An 18553-nucleotide genomic window follows, 5' to 3' on the forward strand; every position below is an offset into this window, starting at 1 on the left:
AGTTATGGTCTGGCGCTGGCTCCGCATGCACGTTCTTATCAAGGTGAAAATATGTCGCAATCCCAGTTTTATATCTTGCAAATCTAACTTCATGGTTTGCAATGGCTTTATTTACCACAGTTATCAGAAAAAAATTTGGGAGCAGGAGATCATGACGAACTAATCAAACCAAACTTCATCGTTTATTAAAATAAGTGTCCTTATTCATTTTATTACATTTTATTATATTGTTGAAATGTTTGTAACACATCGCGACATGCAAATATATACTCTTGTTAGAGTTTTTAATGCCAGTATAAAACACAATTGTGTGTTTTAAATCAATGGATCCCTACAAATGTCTTGTATTTAATGTGTTTATTGTCTTTTGTCGTAACGCTGTCTTGTTCGGCATAGATAATTGTATAAGACTCGGTGTAATGCGCTTAAAACTCTTCTTTTACAATGGGCATGATACAAATTGCAATAAATTTTTGCCCATCGCCCATGATGCAACAACAGGCCATCCAGTTAGATATTTAACATTTCAGATTACTGTCAAGAGCTGCTGCTGTTACACAGAAAGGCCTGATCGTGGTGACGAAGCGCAGAAAACTAATTTCACTTCAGCATTAAACACAAGTCTTAAGTCGTAAGCAGCACTAAGGAATAGGTCAAAATGCAATACTGGTCTAGGCCTTTTGGTAACATGAACAAGAAATCTTTATCACAAGAACACCAGTATTTTTTATGCAAGTTACACTTTTATTATTTTTTAAGAATTTACATGATGGATTATAAAAAAGAAAAAAAAATACTGGTGTTTGTGATGCTGATTAATTTTCCATGTTACCAACAGACCTAGACCAGTGTAGTGTTTTGACCCATATACTGGTAATATTTTATAGATATTTATCTATAGATATTTTTTGTAGATATTTGGTTTTTTTTGTACATGATATTTGCCTGTACACCATAGCATAACATACACTGGCAATCAAAATTAGAGAACAATTTATAAACAATTGAACAATTCTGAAATAATGTCATCTTCACTGCTCAGCAGTTGAAGGAGTTTTTGTCCCGTTTATACCATGCTACCAGAACACCTTTTCCACAAAATAACTAAGGCATTTAAAAAAAAACATTATTTTGCAGAAAACACACTGATCAAAATTAGAGAACAACAATGACTGTAGCATGGGAAAAGATTACAAAAAAAATTTCTGAAGGTTACAACAGTCAGCAATTAGTAGGAAGTGTACAGGCCTCTGCTCTGAATGACTTCAGCACATCTGCGGCCACAGAACAGCACTAGTCTCTCACACTGCTCTGGTGTGATTATGGTCCACTCTTCTTCCAGTCTCCTCCACAGTTTGGAGACTGTGGTGGGTTTCTTGGCCATAACTTTGTCACCAAGGATTTTCCAGAGGTTCTCTACTGGGTTAAGATCAGGACTCTGGGCAGACCATGTCATTATTTCAATGTTTTCAGGTTTAAGGAAGTGCTTTACCTGTTTTGCTGTGTGACATGGAGCATTGTCCTGCATGAAAACTGCGGGCTGACTGGGTGATGAACGCAGAGAAGGAACCATATGTTGTTGAAGAAGGTTCTGATAAATATTTGCATTCACTCTGCCAAGTAGCTGTATAAGAGGCCCAACTCCTGCTGCAGAAAGCCTGTCCCAAACCATGACACTTCCTCCACTTTTCACTGACTTCTTTACACACTTTGGGTTCAGTCTTTCTCCAGTTTGTCGCCGAACATAATGTTTCCCATTGGATAATAAATTAAACTTGCTTTCATCACTGAAGTGAACTTTGGACCAGTTCTTCTCTGTCCACACAACATGCTTAGTCTAGCCTTTTGATTCTTTCTGCTAATGAGAGGTTTGGTCACTGCAGAGTGGGCTTTCAGTCCAAATGCTCTTAAACGTCAAGACACTGTATGACGAGACAGATCCTTACCCTGTTCAGCGCTGAACTGGTGAGCAATTCCAGCTGCAGTGTGGAAACGATTGCCCATTGAGATCCTCAGCAGTATACTGTCCTCTCTTGTATTTGTCTTCCGTGGACAACCAGCCTTCTTGGCGGACTTGAATGAGTTTGTGATGTTGTAAAGATTCAATATTCTTGAAATCACAGATTTGGAACGACCAACTTGTCTTGCTATGGCTGATAGGGTCATCCCTTTGGCCTTCATCTGGACAACCTGCTGCCGGAGGCTTTCAGTCACTTTAGAATGGCCCACCATCTTGCAGAGTCAGTGAAACTGGAAGTTAGGCTGCCAGTTAAATAGGGGTTGACAGATAATCAAGGAAATTAGCACCAGGTGCCAGATTAACACCAATAACTGGGAGATATCTGAAAGTGTTCTCTAATTTTGATCAGTGTGTTTTCTGCAAAATGATGTTTTTTGGAAATGCCTTAGTTATTTTGTGGAAAAGGTATTCTGGTAGCATGGTATAGACAGGACAAAAACTCCTTCAACTGTTGAGCAGTGAAGATGACATTATTTCAGAATTGTTCAATTGTTTATAAATTGTTCTCTAATTTTGTTTGTCAGTGTACATTGGTCAGCAATAGGCACATATACAGCTTATTTACTGGGGTTTCTGGTTTCAGAGCTCAGCATGCAATGTAAAATTTGCCCACTCTTCTCAAGAACAACTTCTAAAACACACAAGACTGCGACATGGAGGACGAGTAAATTGGAATTGTTTTTATGACAACTGTATTTGCATCTCTAAAACCCGAAGTGCACTCAAATCACATCTTACAAGAATACCCAAAAGAACTCAAATATACTTTTGAGGTAATTGAGAAGGTGTTTATGGAAATGGGCACTGGATGCTCTGCAAGGGTACAGTCTTTGAAAACTAAGCTCTTCCTGTGAACGTTGTTGAACTGTGAATTGTTGAACTATGTTTAAAAATGTTTTAAAAATGTTATTTTTTTGGAAAATGGGGCTTACTGCTCTGCAAAGGTACAGTCTGTGAAAAGTAAACTCTTACTGGGAATGTTGACATTTTGGTGTGAGCATCTTGTGATTTCCACAAATATTAGCATCTTAATGTTAAAATGTTAATTAATAAAATAAATTGTTAAACTGAGTTGATGAAATGTTAATATAATGTCTTACAATGTTATTTTTATTTACTTTGTTTTGTTGTTGATTGTGCGTTTATTTTTCATCTTTTCAGATTCTTTATTGTGCCATTTTATTTGTTATTTTATTTAAATTTAATTTATATTTGTACTAATTAATTTTATTGTTTAAAAATTTTCAATGATTGCAGTGTATTTTGTAAGGTACATGTTGACATTGTTGACAGTGTTACAGTGTTGAACTTCTATGTTTTAATATGTTTTATTTTACATGTTTATTAGTGTTTTAATGTTTTAAGCATCTAAGGAATAAAGTCAAAGCCTTTACACGTTAAAAGGTTAAAAGTGAATCTTCAATTATCTTCAGATTGTTTTTTTATTGATTGACATTTTTCTAGGATTTTTATTTTGACTTTCTTTTTTTTCTGTTAGGAGGTATGGCTATTGTTTGACCTTGTTTGTATTTAAGATAATAAACAAACAAAACTTAAAGTCTGCAGTTATAGTTTTATTTTATAACATTGTGCTAACAAAACATCTTTGTCCAGAAAAAAATGTTCACATAACATAATTTATTGGGACATATTGGAAAATAATTACAAGTAATTTTAACTAGAAAAACTGTGTTAGCCTAACAAAAAAGAGATATGTGACTTTACTCAGTGATTTGAGTTGAGTGAACAACTACACTGTTAGCTGAACAAAAAAGAGATATGTGACTTTACTCAGTGATTTGAGTTTAGTGAACAACTACACTGTTAGCTGAACAAAAAAGAGATATGTGACTTTACTCAGATATTTGAGTTGAATGAACAACTTGGTCCAAAGTTGAGTAAACTCAAAAAAGCTGTGCAGCAAGTTGCCTTGAAGTTTTAAGTTAAGTCAACTTTTTATTTTTTACAGTGTATGGATTATTAAGTGTTTTTATTGTTGAATGAAAGTTAATATCACTGTGCAGTTTGGACTCCGGCAAGACTCGCTATGGCAGCATAACTAAAAGGGAGAACCAGGAGGTAACAACAACATGAGGGATCTCTGGGATAAGAGACGACCCACCACACCACACTGTCAACAAACCTGAGTGAACGTGTGAGAGTGAGGGGATGACAGCATACAAAATCTGATGCTGGATCTGTAATAATCACAAATGTTGAGCTCATAAAACTATGAGCTACTAACCATATAGACTGTATGACTGTAGAAGAACATTACTTATAATCTTATACTCCAGTACTCATGTTAGTTCTCACTCTCCAGTTTTCCTTGCCACAGTCGCCACTGCTTGCTCATCAGGGATAAATGCACACCGTTCACCTTGACTGTTGATTTCTGTAAAGCTGCTTTGAGACAATGTCTGTTGTGAAAAGCGCTATAGAAATAAACTTGACTTGACTTGACAAATATCCCAGTTCACCAAACACTCTATATCCATGCTCCCTCCAGATCCGCACCTTTACCTAAGAAAAAATCTACTGATAAAAGGCTTGACTAAATAAATATGTTTTCAACCTCAACTTGAACACTGAGACTGTGTCTGAGTCCCGAACACTGATTGGAATACAACTGTGTATCATCAGTATAGCAATGGAAGTGAATACCATGTTTATGTATAATTTCACCCAGAGGCAGCAGATATAAAGAGAAAAGCAGTGGGCCTAAGACAGATCCTTAAGGAACACCAAACTTTACCTCAGAGAGTGTGGAGAACTTACCATTTACATCAACAAACTGATAGCGATCAGTCAAATAAGACCTAAGCCAAGAGAGAGCTGTTCCCTTTATTCCAACAACGTTTTCAAGTCTAGCACGCAGAATAGTAGGATTATAGTGTTATCAATGGTCTCAAAAGCTGCACTAAGGTCAAGCAAAACAAGAGACAAAACCCTGATCAGAGGCCAATAGCAATTTACCACATTAACTAGCGCCGTCTCTGTGCTATGATGAGGCCTAAATCCTGACTGATACACCTGACTGATACATTTCAAAAATGTTATTCATAAGTAGATGTGAGCATAACTGCTGTGCTACAACCTTTTCTAAAATTTTGGATGTAAAGGGGATATTTGATATTGGCCTGTAGTTGGTGCTAGCAGCACTAAGAGATTTTCTATAATTTAGGAGTCTCTCCTTCCATGCTATTTGAAATACTGTTAATTTTGTTTGACACCATTTACATTCTAATTTCTGAGTGGTCTGTTTTAAGGTGCGCGTATGATCATTATACCACTGTGCTCATTTTTCCTCCCTGACCATTATCGTTTTAACTACATCATCTAGAGTATAACGTAACGTTGATTCTAGGTATTCAGTGGCCCAGTCAAGCTCTGCGGGGTCAGACGGAGATCTATTTAATATCGTAATTTCTGGAAGATTATTGATAAAACGTGCTGCTGTAACTGACGTGAAAGTATGCTTAACACGGTAACGTAGTGAGGCAGTAATGCAATGACTGAGGCAGATTTTAAAAGAGATGAGATAATAGTCTGTAATAGCTTCAGACTGTGGAAATATGACTAAGTTTTTTATTTTGAATCCAAATGTTAACAACAAATAAAGAGTGTTGATTACCACTATACCACCACTATGAGTGGGTTCTATAACATTCTGATTAATTCCAAATGAATCTAGAATGGACACAACTGCTGCTCTTAAGGAGTCTTCCTGATTATCAAAATGAATATTAAAGTCACCAACAATTAATGCTTTGTCTAAAGAAGTAGCAAAATTTGTGATGAAATCTGCAAATTCTTGAGAAAATCAGAGTAGGGCCCTGGGGGTCTATAAAAAATAATTAGTGGAATTGAGTGACTGGACCTGCTTTTAGACACTGAATATTTTATGTTGGTGTAAAGAACTTCAAATGTTTTACAATTGTGTTTAGTCTTTTGTGTGATGCTAAGATTATTAATATAAATAGCCACGACTCCGCCTCCTCTGCCATTTAGACGGAGTTGGTGTATGTAACTATACCCAGGAGGACTTGCTTCATTTAATGCTACATATTCATTCGGTTTAATCCACGTTTCTGTCAAACACATTATTTTAAATTCCTGGTCGGTAATAATTTCGTTTATAGTAAGCGATTTTGACGTGAGAGATCTAATATTCAACAATCCTATCTTTAGATCAGAGGTGCTGGCTGTGCGTTCAGTCCTATTTAATTTCATTTTAATCAGGTTACTTAAACAGACTTTCTGAGAATTTCTAAATTTTGGTTTCGCTCAGGGTACAGACACAGTTTCAATATGGTGGATCCTGAGTGACGACTCTGTGCAGCTAGCAGACGGTCGGTTTAGCCTGTCTTTCTGTTCCCTGGCCTTGACTCTGGACAGTCACTTGTTAACTAGTGCTGTTCTGAGACTATGACCAATACTACAAGAAATGAGAGCAGCACTTTTCCGAGTGGGATGGATACCGTCCCACCCTAACAGGCCAGCCTTGCCCTCAAAATTGCTCCAATTATTTATATAGCCCACATTGTTTTTGGAGCACCACTCGGATATCCAGCAGTTCAGCGACCATAACCTGCTGTAGGCTACATCGCCACGTCACATTGGGATGGGGCCAGAGCATATTACTGCATCGGACATTGCCTTCACTAATTCACACACCTCTATAATATTACTCTTAGTAACCTCTGACTGTTGAAGGCGTATATCATTAGCTCCTGTGTAAAAAACTTAGATTTAAAAAAAAAGATTTAAGTGAAGAACTTAAATCTTAGAGAACCTGTGCTTTCCTAAGAATCTAAGCTGACCTGCTATGTCTGGCGCCCTGGCTCCCGGTATACATATAACCTGTGCTGCTGGTGCCCCTAAAGTTCTAGCTAATTTCACGTGCCTTAGAATAGAGTCTCCTAAAACCAGAGCTCTTTCAGGTTTCTCAGCAGGTGCTTCACTGAGGAGAGCAAACCTGTTGGACACATGAAGCGGAGAGGAATGGTGCTCCCGTGGGCGAGCCTTAGCGTTAGCTTCGGTTTTGCGAGTATGCCGCCGAGCCGTCACCCACTCGCCTCGCTGCGAGGGCTCTAATGCCGGAGTTGGGGGAATGCTAACTCCACCTAAGGCATCCAGACTTTCCCCTGCAGAACCTGGACTGCTCTCGCACTCACTACTTCTCTCTAGACTCTGGATGTGCTCCTCTAATGCTAAAATCTTTTCTGTTAAAGAGCAAACTAGCTTACACTTCTCACAGATAAAATTATCGCTAACAACGGAGAAAGACTGACTAAACATGTCGCACTTCACCCATTGAATGAACTGAATGTTCGCCATAGCAGGGAAATTACGTACCTTAACGTGGTTACTCTAGTGTGTGTTCATAGTTCTGATGGGAATGGTCTCCACTCACTGCTTTCTAACCCTCAAACAGGGAATAAAGTGCGCTTCCAAAAGCGAAAAGAGATGAAACAGTATTGATATTTTGATATTTTTATTGTTTTAATAAAACAATAAAATGCAATACAGTATATTTTAATGCACTTGAGCACATTTTAATGCACTTAAGCATGTTAGGAGTACAATTGTGCTATAATTATACTATCTGAATGTCAAGTATATTTTTGATACATTCAAGAGTACTTCTTTTTCACCTGGGTTGATAAGTATTAAATATAAGAGAGGATATAAAAAAATATATTATATAATGACAAGGTAGTATTTATCAGTGCAGCTGTTCTGTGTGCATACAATGAGAGTAAAAGTAGATCAAAACTAAATTACAGCACAATCTGAGCAGACTGACCATATTTATTGGTGTGAAGGGAATTTAGTGAATCCCTAATTAGCAGGCCAATGGTGACTGTGAAAAACTCCCTGAAATGGCACGAGGAAGAAACCTTGAAAGGAACCAAACTCAAGACAGTTGCACTCCCACATCACCATCCCAAACAGCACTGTGGTTGGAGTGATGTCATTCCTATGATCTGTCATCTCTTAATATATGTTATTGGACATTAGACATTAGACAAATCATTAAGAGACTAAAAAAGACAGTCGAGACTGCTGAAAATATTATTGGTGATAATCAGTGGTGGGTAAAGTAAAAGTGTTCTTTTTAAACTTTCACTTACTTTGCTTTAGTATTTATTAATCTCTCTCTCTCTCTCTCTCTCTCTCTCTCCATGCAGACTCTCCTGTCCTTGTGATATTTTCTCTGACTTTTACTTAATGCTGCAGTACATCCTCGATGACTTAAAACATCACTCCTTACACTATTACTAAAAGGTTTTTTTGGACATAAATAAAGAGAAGATTGTAAAAAGTATTTGCGTACTTAAGATTTTACTTAGGAAAGTAATGAAGTTAAGTAATGAAGTTTAACTTTTTTTGGAATTGGGATTGTAAAACACATTTTCTGTTTATTATATATTACTTTCACTACTTTCCATTTCCACATATCTGATAGAACATTGTGAATAAACCTTTTTGCTATTATTATTATTATTACTATTATTATTACTATTATTATTTATGCTGAAAGTGTGCCAGCAGTGAAGTGTGCAGTGGAAATGACAGACTGGTTCAAGGTGGAGGTTGGATTGCATCAAGGATCGGCTCTGAGCCCTTTCCTGTTTGCAGTGGTGATGGACAGTTTGATGGATGAGGTCAGACAGGAGTCTCCATGGACTATAACATTTGCGGATGATATTGTGATTTGTGGTGAGAGCAGGGAGCAGGTTGAAAAGAGGTGAATGACTAAAAGACAGGCGGTGGAGCTGGAGGTAGCAGAGTTGAAGATGCTGAGATTAGGAGTGACGAGGATGGACAGGATTAGAAACAAGTTTATTAAAGGAACCACGCATGTAGGATGTTTTGGAGACACGGTGCATCTCTTTCATGGTTGTCCGGGTTTGTCAAATCGTGTTGTCAGTCTTTTTTCGGATATTCTTGTGCCATTGTCTTCTGGCTTTTGAGTTTTTCTGTTAGTTTCTCTTTAAACCTTGCATTAAAGATTTGCCCTTTCTTGTGTTTTGCATCAAGGAATTATTTATGTGTTCAACGATTATGTGTCCAAGTCTCTTGACGTCTTGGAGAATGGGAATGGGAAATAAATACTGAGGAAAAGTTTTATTTTTTAAACATTATAAATTAATTTACAAGTGTTGAACTCTTCTTTGTTTTAGGATTGGCTGTTGTATTGAAGACTCTGCCTTCAGAGCAGGGGACAAGACGGCCTTAAGTACTGCAACGGCCAAACTTTCCGGAGCCATTAGAGAGTCAAAGTGAGCACACGCCAAGAGAATCCACAGCGCTCCCCCCAACGACCAGGTGCTCTGTCTAACCATGGCTGAAGTGAGGAAAACTCTATGCAGCGTTAACCAATGGAAGTCTGCTGGACCAGACAACATTTCTGGCAGGGTGCTCAGGGAATTAACAGCTAGCAGATGTATTCATTGACATCTTCAGCATCTCCCCGAGCAGCGCTGTCATTCCTACATGCCTCAAGACAACAACCATCGTTCCCAAGCTAAAGAAATCTTCAGTCTCCTGCCTCAATTACTATCATCCCGTTGTACTCACACCCATCATGATAAGAGGCTCGTCATGAGGCATATCAAGATCCAGCTACTACCCTCACTTGACTTGCAGTTTGCGTATAGTCTGAACTGTTCCATGGACGATACCATTGCCACAAACCCTACATCTGGCCCTTACAGTACGTACGAATGTTGTTCATAGACTTCAGTTCAGCATTCAACACCATCATCCCTTAGAATCTGATCAAGAAGCTGAGAGAGGTACAGCAGCTAACAGCTTGGTGTAGAGGCAACAACCTGTCTCTGAATGTTGACAAAACTAAAGAGATGGTGATGGTGATAAACATGATTACTTTAGGAGAGCACAGAGCAGCCGTTCTCCACTAAACATTTATGGATCCTCAGTTGAGATTATCAATAGCACCAAATTCCTTGCTGTTTATCTGGCAGAGAACTTTACCTGGGCACTCAAATCCAACTCCATCAGCAACAAAGCCCAGCAGTGTTTTAACTCATTGAGAAGGCTAAGGAAAGTCGATCTTAGCCTGACCATGTTCTACAGAGGGACCATTGAGAGCATCCTAAGCAACTGCATCTCTGCCTGGTTTTGAAAAAAGCACCATCTCAGATTCAAAGATGTTAAAGAGGATAGTGAGGACAGCTTAGAAGATCATTGCAGTCTCTCTTCCCTCTTTCAAAGACATATACACCACACGCTGCATCCTTAAAGCCAACAGCGTTGTGGACGACCCCACAAGCCCCTCACACACACACTCTTCACCCTCCAAACCATCAGGGAAGCGTTTTCGAAGCATTCAGGCCCTCACTGAACTATAGCAAACTCAACCACACACACACACACACACACACACACACACACACACACACACACACACACACACTCTGTGTTACTGAACGCTACAGCCTGAATTCAGCACACACTCAATACTCATTTTAATTCAGACACATTCAGCACCACCTATATTATATTATAATCATATTATATTATTTACATGCTGTTTTGCACACCTCTTGATTGCTCTGTGTTCTGTATGTAGCTCTATGAAGTGTGATGTAGCTCTATGTTGGTTCATTTAGCACGAGGGTTCTGTAGAAACATTCTCATTTCACTGTGTACTGCATCAGATATATATGGCTGAATCTTTTTTTATTTGTATTTTATTACACTGATCCTGTCCCTGTCAAAAACAGCCTTAGTTATGGGGTTATGTGCTAAATCATAAATGCTTTAAAGTGGCCACTGATAAGATTGGCTTTACACTAGTTCTCTAAACACACATTCCTATGTTGTCTGTTTAATGTCCATGGTATCTTTAAGAGGAAGGTGTGCCGCATCACGCTGCTCCTAAGAAGGGGGGAGATCTGAGAGAAAGCAATTGTGGTATGCTCTAAAAGTTAGCTCTTGTATTCACATTGTGTTATGTTTTACATAGTTTACCTAAGGAACATATTTACCTTCAGGTTTAGGCAAAACTTTCTGCTAATTTTCAACAGTGGGGTGATAGCGATAATACACCTTTGAATTGCAATAATTCCAGGGAGTTCTTTTTAATAAATCTCTAAAAGAATCTCTCTGTTAATGGTGGTAGGATACAATATGTTAAACACAACATCGATTAATTAATTATCTATGAAAGCATTTAATAAGTAAAATATAGCTGATGTGAAATGATTATATCTACGTCTATATTTGAATAGTTTAGCAAAGCTCCAACCACATTTTGCAAAGTCAAATACAAACTACTTCTTGTTTATAGGTGGTTCAGTAACATGTGTCACAATGTAAATCAGGCTGTAAAATATCCTCTTCTGTTACTATTAAGACTATTAACCTGTTACCAGGTGCCCACCTTTTGGGACTCTAAATTTAAATGTTAACAGTTCCCGACAACAATGTGCTACATACACAATTTAGGTACTGGGTTAAAAGCCACATGTCTTATTAGTATATATTTAAAATTTAATGAAGATATAAAAAATTTGATTCCTACAAACATTTATCTGAGGCTACAGTATGTCTGATTCTTCTCCCTTCACCCACACTTTGAGATTTACTGTCAGAGTTAATAATGCTCAAAAAGATAATAGGTTATAGACACTGAAGTGCTTTGCATAAACATTTTCTGCACATTTTATTTTTTTTTCAAACATGAAATCATTCCTGGAGCAATCCAGAAAATTAATGGATTGGAAAAGGCACATGTGTCAGGAGTTTTTATTTTATATATAATGAAGATATCATGAAAAATCTGATTGTTAAAAAACATAAATCTGAAACAATGTCTGGTCATTTTCTTTCTCCCCCTGTTTGAGAGCCACCTGCTAAACTCAGGTGGCCATTTATACTGACTGCATTCATATTGATGGCCAGGTAGCCAGACAAGCTATTGTTAAACAGTTATGGCCATTCATACTGACTGCATTCATACTAATGACTGGCTATACAAACAGGCAAGAGTGTGCCCAACAACACACGCACACACATTTCCAAGCATTTATCTTATAAAAACAAACAAACAAATCATATAAAACTGTAATACTGTGATATATTGTAACTCAGATATAAAATAGGCACAGATTTTCAATTTACAAGCAAATCACCAAGTCACTGTCATCACTCCGTGCCAGAATATTTTCTTCATCTCTGCTTCATGCAATAACCAATAAAACCAATAAAATCTTTTAGTTAATGCCACTGTCTCTAAACCATACAGCATAGCAGGACACACCACAGTCCTATAAATCTACCCTTTTACTCTTGCAGACCCTTCTATCACAAATCACTCCTGTGACTCTTTTTCACCCACTGCACCATGCCTGCATTCTTTTCTTCACTTCTCTAACACACTATCTATTACTTTGCACTGTTGTACCCAGGTACCTAAACTCTTCCACCTTCACCACATCTTCTCCTTGCAAATGCACCATTTAACTGCCCTCCCTCTCATTCATACACATGTACTCTGTCTTATTCACACTAATTTCATTCCCCTTCTCTCCAGCGCATACTTCCACCTATGATGGTCACCTCTTCTCTCAGCCTGGCTTCCACTACTCTTTCCCACAACTTCATGGTGTGACTGATCAATTTAATTCTCCTGTAGTTACTGCAGGTCTGCACATCTCCCTTATTCTTAAAAACAGCACCAGCACACTTCTTCTCCATTCCTCAGGCATCCTCTCACCTTTCAAATTTTGTTGAACAATCTGGTTAAAAACTCCACTGCCATCTCTCCTAAACATCTCCATGCTTCTACTGTTATGTCATCTGATAATACAGACTTTCCACTCTCCATCCTCTTAATCGCTGTTCTCACTTCCTCCTTACTAATCCTATCCACTTCCCGCTTCACCATCTCCACATCATCCAACATTCTCTCTCTCTCTCTTTCTCTCTCATTTTCCTCATTCATCAGCTGATCAAAATACTCCCTCCACCTTCTCAACACACTCTACTCACTAGTCAACACATTCTGACCTCTTCCCTGAATCTCATACTACAGTCTTCCTATTTTAGTTTCCACCATCTTATTCTTATTTTACTCTCCTCCTCTTCTTCTTCACCTCCAAAACCATCCTACAGACCATCATCCGATGCTGCAGGTTGCATCTCCTACATAGAACTTAGTCCACCTGTGTGCACATACCTCCACTCTTATACGTCAGCCTCCTCCTTAAAATACGTATTCAACACCGATATTTCGATCCTTTTAGCAAAATCTACCACCATCTTTCCTTCCACATTCCTCTCCTTAAGGCCATACCTACCCATCACCTCCTCATCCCCTCTGTTCCCGTCACCAACATGGCCATTAAAGTCTGCCCCAATCACTAATCGTTCATTCCTAGGTACACCATCTACCACTTAATCTAACTCACTCCAGAATTTTTCCTTCTACTTCATTTCACAGCCCACTTGTGGAGCATAAGTCTCTTCACCTCACTACACTCTTACTGTAAACTATGCATTGTATGTACAATAAATTGAATTGCACATACTATGTTTGATATTCATTTGTGAAAACTGATTTGTTCATTGATTATAAATTATATATTTAACCCACAGTATAAAGCAGTTATTATTTATGTGACATTGTATGGTTAAACATTTCTAGGATTTTTTATTATCAGGTTTTTCCCCACAATAATGGATTCAGAGCACTTGTCTTTAATCACTTACATCTCTGTCACACACTATTATACTATGTCTATGTCTGTTTCACACACACACAAATCAAACCTCTTTCACACATTCTGACTCTCTCTCTCTCTCTCTCTCTCTCTCACACACACACACACACACACACATACACACACACACACACACACACACAAACAAACTTACCATGAGAGCAATCTTTGATAGTGTACAAAAGAGACTTTCACCGTGTGTGATAGATATTTTTTTATAACAGGGAGATTTAGTGTCACAACTAAGCCGGAAAATAATTAATTTATAAACTCCAACATATATTCTATCATTGCACTAAAAACAGCCTGAAGCTTGAAGACTCTGATCAGAAGATATTAGAAAACAATTTACCACCAGCTGTTTCTCAGTACTGTGATGAGGCTTTATTCCGGATGGGCGAGCTTAGTTGCTGCTATAATCATAGAAATAAAGGAGGGGATTAATTTTAAACTGCATTAAGAGAGTTTAAATATACTACTATGATCTCAATAAAAAATAAAGTGGTACTTCAATTTACTTCTGGTTAAGGCTAAAGAATGTTTATTATTTTATTTTTTTTATCTTGATAATCTTGATAACCCTCCCCATCATCATCTATCACCTGCCATCATTATAGATACACCAGGAGGGCACAGTAGAGAGGGCCAAGCATCAAGATAACCAGGTGCTCTGGTGAGTGTTATCATGCTTTTTCTGTGGTGGTTTTTGAGGGGTGGGTCACAAGTAGAAAAAAATGTTATGTTTTTCATTGTGTTCCATGCTGAACTCAATGCTTCGCTCACTTTAAACCACACTCCCCCAACCTCATACCATAAGACTTTAGAAGTGTGTTCTTCCTCATCATTCATTAAGAAAAACTAATAAACCAAAAACAAATAAAACTAGAAAAACTACAGAGCTATCTAAAATGTGTGGAACACATACTTTAATATATTTTCACACCAAGCACTATTTCTTTGAAATGTCTAATACATTTGATGTGGATGCAATCATTCTCAGCAGAAAACCACTCCACCAGAGTCGTTAGCACACTGACACTCAGGAATGCAGAGTACTGCAGAACCTGAACCTTCCTGGCCCACAGTTGATTTAATGGAGGATGGGCAATTTTAACATTTGTGACCTGTATATAGTTGTTAAATAAAACACAGTGACCCCAGCTTAACATGGTATAGGTATGACTGGGCTGAATCCATTAGAGTCTAAAATAGAGAAGCAGAAGGGCATTGGGGCAGGCAAGAGGGGATAAACCCACTCAGATAGTTTAGCCTTTAAATCATTGTGCAAAGTTAAATCTGGCATGGACTATGCGAAAGATTTAGTTAGATTTAGAAGGTATGGAATTTTGTCAAATGTATTTATTGAATAAACAAACAAGATTTATGTGTAAGAATTTATGTGTTAAAATAAATATAATGTTTCATTATATTTGTAAACATAGTGATAACATCTTATACTAAATTGGGGTTAAATTTAACATTTATTTCCATTACATTTTATTATCATTGTTGTTTCATATTGTTTGATGTTTAACTATTAATTACACTACTGTCTACTCATTTGCACATGGTCACCTCTGATTGTGCACTCACACTTTTCTTATACAGTTCTTACTTACATTTCGAACTTGAATGTATCACATCTACCTCATATTTATCAGACCTTAGCTCTGTTATTTTAATGTTTACTGTTAATTTATGTTTATTGTTTACGGTCTGTGCATCTATGTCCATTACTAACGAGATTTTTTTCTTTTGTATGCTATATGTAGAAGAATGACAATAAAGCTTGCGTTGAGTTGAGTAATTAAATTGACAGAGCTGCTGAGATAATGCAGTGACCGTGAATGTCGTCGGAAAGTGTTGTAAATAAGTATTGAACATTTTTACCAACCAAAACGCTGTAAATCGAACAGATAAAAGGAAAATAATATGAATTGACCGATTAGTAACCTCTGAATAGAGACACATTCGCCCTAGTCCACACCAGAGTCAGAGCCAATATGTTCGAGCTCCAGTTCATGTTTTACATTCGACCCTAACGGTGTAAGCCCGTTCGAATAAAGTGCTGCAGCATGGGGCACTCTCACACACCCACATGTTCAGTTTCCCGTAATCAAGAAAGCTAGAGCGACCCGAGGAGATGCTGAGGGAACGTGTTGAGCACTGGGATTATTAGAATTGAAAATCAGGAGTTCTAGGAGACGATGGAGTTGGGACGATCTTATTTCAGAAGGCCCAGAGCGCTGCTACTCACCATGATCGTGTACAAATGGGGTAATGGCGAATTAAAGCCAGGATTCGCTGCGTAATTGTTTCTAGAAAAACATAGTAACCTAAATAATCATATATTTGGTGTTGATATAAGATGTTTTCACGAAGGTTACAGATATGACAGCACATCGAAGCAATGTTGTTTTAATGTCTGATGTCCGAAATCATGTAGCAGAAATTAGTGTACAAAGCATACATAACTTTAGTTTTATTGTTAGCAATTGTGTGCCAGCTTTCTCTAGTTTGGACTGCAGATAAAACCATTTCCTCCAATGTAAGCTATAAAATAGCAGGTGTGTGTGTTAAAGACGTAAAGCAGAGATAGAGTGTCAGTGGAGGAGCTGACCTAAAAAAGACTCAGATGGCAAACCCCCCTTCTCTGTGTGCGCGTGTTTGTTACACAATGCGAGAGTGAGTGAGTGAGTTTTAGGTCTATTGTGGATAATTCAGCACCACTTATTTTACAGTGTGCAATTGTTCTGGACAGAATAAACAGGTACAGTGCAATGTATACACTAGCAACGCAGTCTGTGTCGGAACATGTTGCTATCAAAATTAGGTTGCTGCTTAAACTTGCTTTAATTGCACGAAATTAAGAAGCACGGCCCACCTTCAAACAAACAGATGTATACAATAATTTCCCTAGATTCAAGTTTCAACTGCACAATCATTAAACCTCGTTGGTATAAAATGCAAATTTGAGGTGAATGCAGTGAAGGCCACGGCTGCGCGTTCGCATTTTGCACTACTTCTGGCCATGATTTAGTGTGTTTTCGGATGATGGATTGACTTTTCTTTCTCTTTAATTCGTCAGGGACCTTTGTTCTGTTTCTTTTCTTTCTGTTTCCACGAGCGAAATTCGGGGATTTTTGCGTGATTTGGCATCGCCATAGTTGCACGTTGCCATGGTAGATAGTGAGTCTTTCGCGCGGGCTACTATTGTCTTTGGTTGAATGGCGTATCAGTGGTCTTTCTTTTGAGGGGGTTTCTGGGGAGCTTGTGGCAGTGGGAATGTGCGTTTTCCTTATCAGAGGCTGTAAAGTAAAACAGTCAAACATTAAATAAACAGTATAATGTTTACACTAATAATTTTCAGCAGTGGTACAGTACAGAAATAGTTGATGACAAAAGTACTATACAATAATACAGTACAATAATACTGAAACACCTACGGATACATTGACTTTGCAGTATCAAAAACACATAATAAAACAATTGGAACAAATAATTCAAAGTGTATTCAATTAAACAAAAGTGTAATCACGGTTTACTGTAATTTTATGGTTATTGTTCACTTTCTGTGCACCTATGTCCATTAGTAACAACATTTTTTCTTTTGTATGCTATATGTAGAAGAATGACAATAAAGCTTACGTTGAGTTGAGTGCTGTTGAACAGAGCTGCTGAGATGTTGCAGTGACCGTGATTGTCGTCTGAAAGTGTTGTGTTAAGTGTAAATACTGAACATTTTTACCAACCAAAACGCTGAGAATAGTGACCTCTTAATAGAGACACATTCGCCATAGTCCACACCAGAGTCAGATCCAAAATGTTCCAGTTCATGTTTTACATGATCAGTTTTGCAGTATCAGAAACACATAATAAAACAATTGGAATAAATCATTAAAAGTGTAAACAGGGACGGTTCTAGACATTTGGAGGCCAAAGGCAAAATTTATATTTGTCTGATTTTATTTCAGCTAGAGTGTAATGTGCTTACTCCACATATTTTGATCAGTCAATATATGATCCAAGATTTGATCATATAATTTAGCAATGTAGTGACAGTCTGATTTTGCAGGACTAAATTGTGCATGTTTTTATTGAATGTGTGTAAGACTTATTTTAAAAATGATCATAATCCTCCAGTACCTGACTCATAGCATAGAAGTCAATATAGACTTTTTCATCTGAATGGCTTAGATTGTTTTTTCTTTTAGGTTTAATTTAAGGCTCTTGCATAAGTGTAGAGGGCATCGGGAATTAGCCGTTAGTGATATATGAAGTGTTAGAGCAATGTTCCTAAGCAAAGGTATTAGCTGAGGAATTCCATTAGAATGACTGAGAGAAATGGTGATTTGAGCCTATTTGAACACAGCTAGTGGATGACTCAGACACATTAATTGCATTGTTCTAATCATGGTCCATGCAAGACACATTATTCAGTCATTTATCAAAACCATATTATTCTCTTTCTCATCAACCACACTGAAATTAGTTGGAAAGGCTTTTACTTATGAAAATTAAGAATCTTTGTAAAAATATAAAAGTAAAATAAGTATGATGCCAGATATTTAATTTGTCAAATAAATTTGCAATTTTGTCATTATAAAAGTAAATTTAAAACAATGAATTGGAGATTTATTTAAATCTAAAAAAAAGTCGATCGATATGGGATTTTTAATGGCTGATGCAATATTGAAAAAGCAATCTGTCCAATTGGCCTATATAATACATGTAATGACAGTAAATGAGAGAATGCAGAAAATTTGTGAAACTAAAC

The 18553-nt window shown here is 37.5% G+C and overlaps 1 protein-coding gene across 1 annotated transcript in view; it reads left to right on the forward strand.

The window, feature by feature from the left end:
• Positions 1-15835: 15835 nt before the first annotated feature.
• crb2b (crumbs cell polarity complex component 2b) overlaps positions 15836-18553 on the forward strand; it is a 68140-nt gene continuing 65422 nt past the window's right edge. Inside the window, exon 1 of the mRNA XM_046871759.1 lies at positions 15836-16053. Within this exon, the coding sequence (XP_046727715.1) occupies positions 15984-16053 (70 nt within the window). The 5' untranslated portion in view covers positions 15836-15983. The remainder of the gene's footprint in view (positions 16054-18553) is intronic.

Source organism: Silurus meridionalis, chromosome 17, assembly GCF_014805685.1.
Source record: "Silurus meridionalis isolate SWU-2019-XX chromosome 17, ASM1480568v1, whole genome shotgun sequence".
In the NCBI taxonomy this organism is placed as follows: Eukaryota; Metazoa; Chordata; class Actinopteri; order Siluriformes; family Siluridae; genus Silurus; species Silurus meridionalis.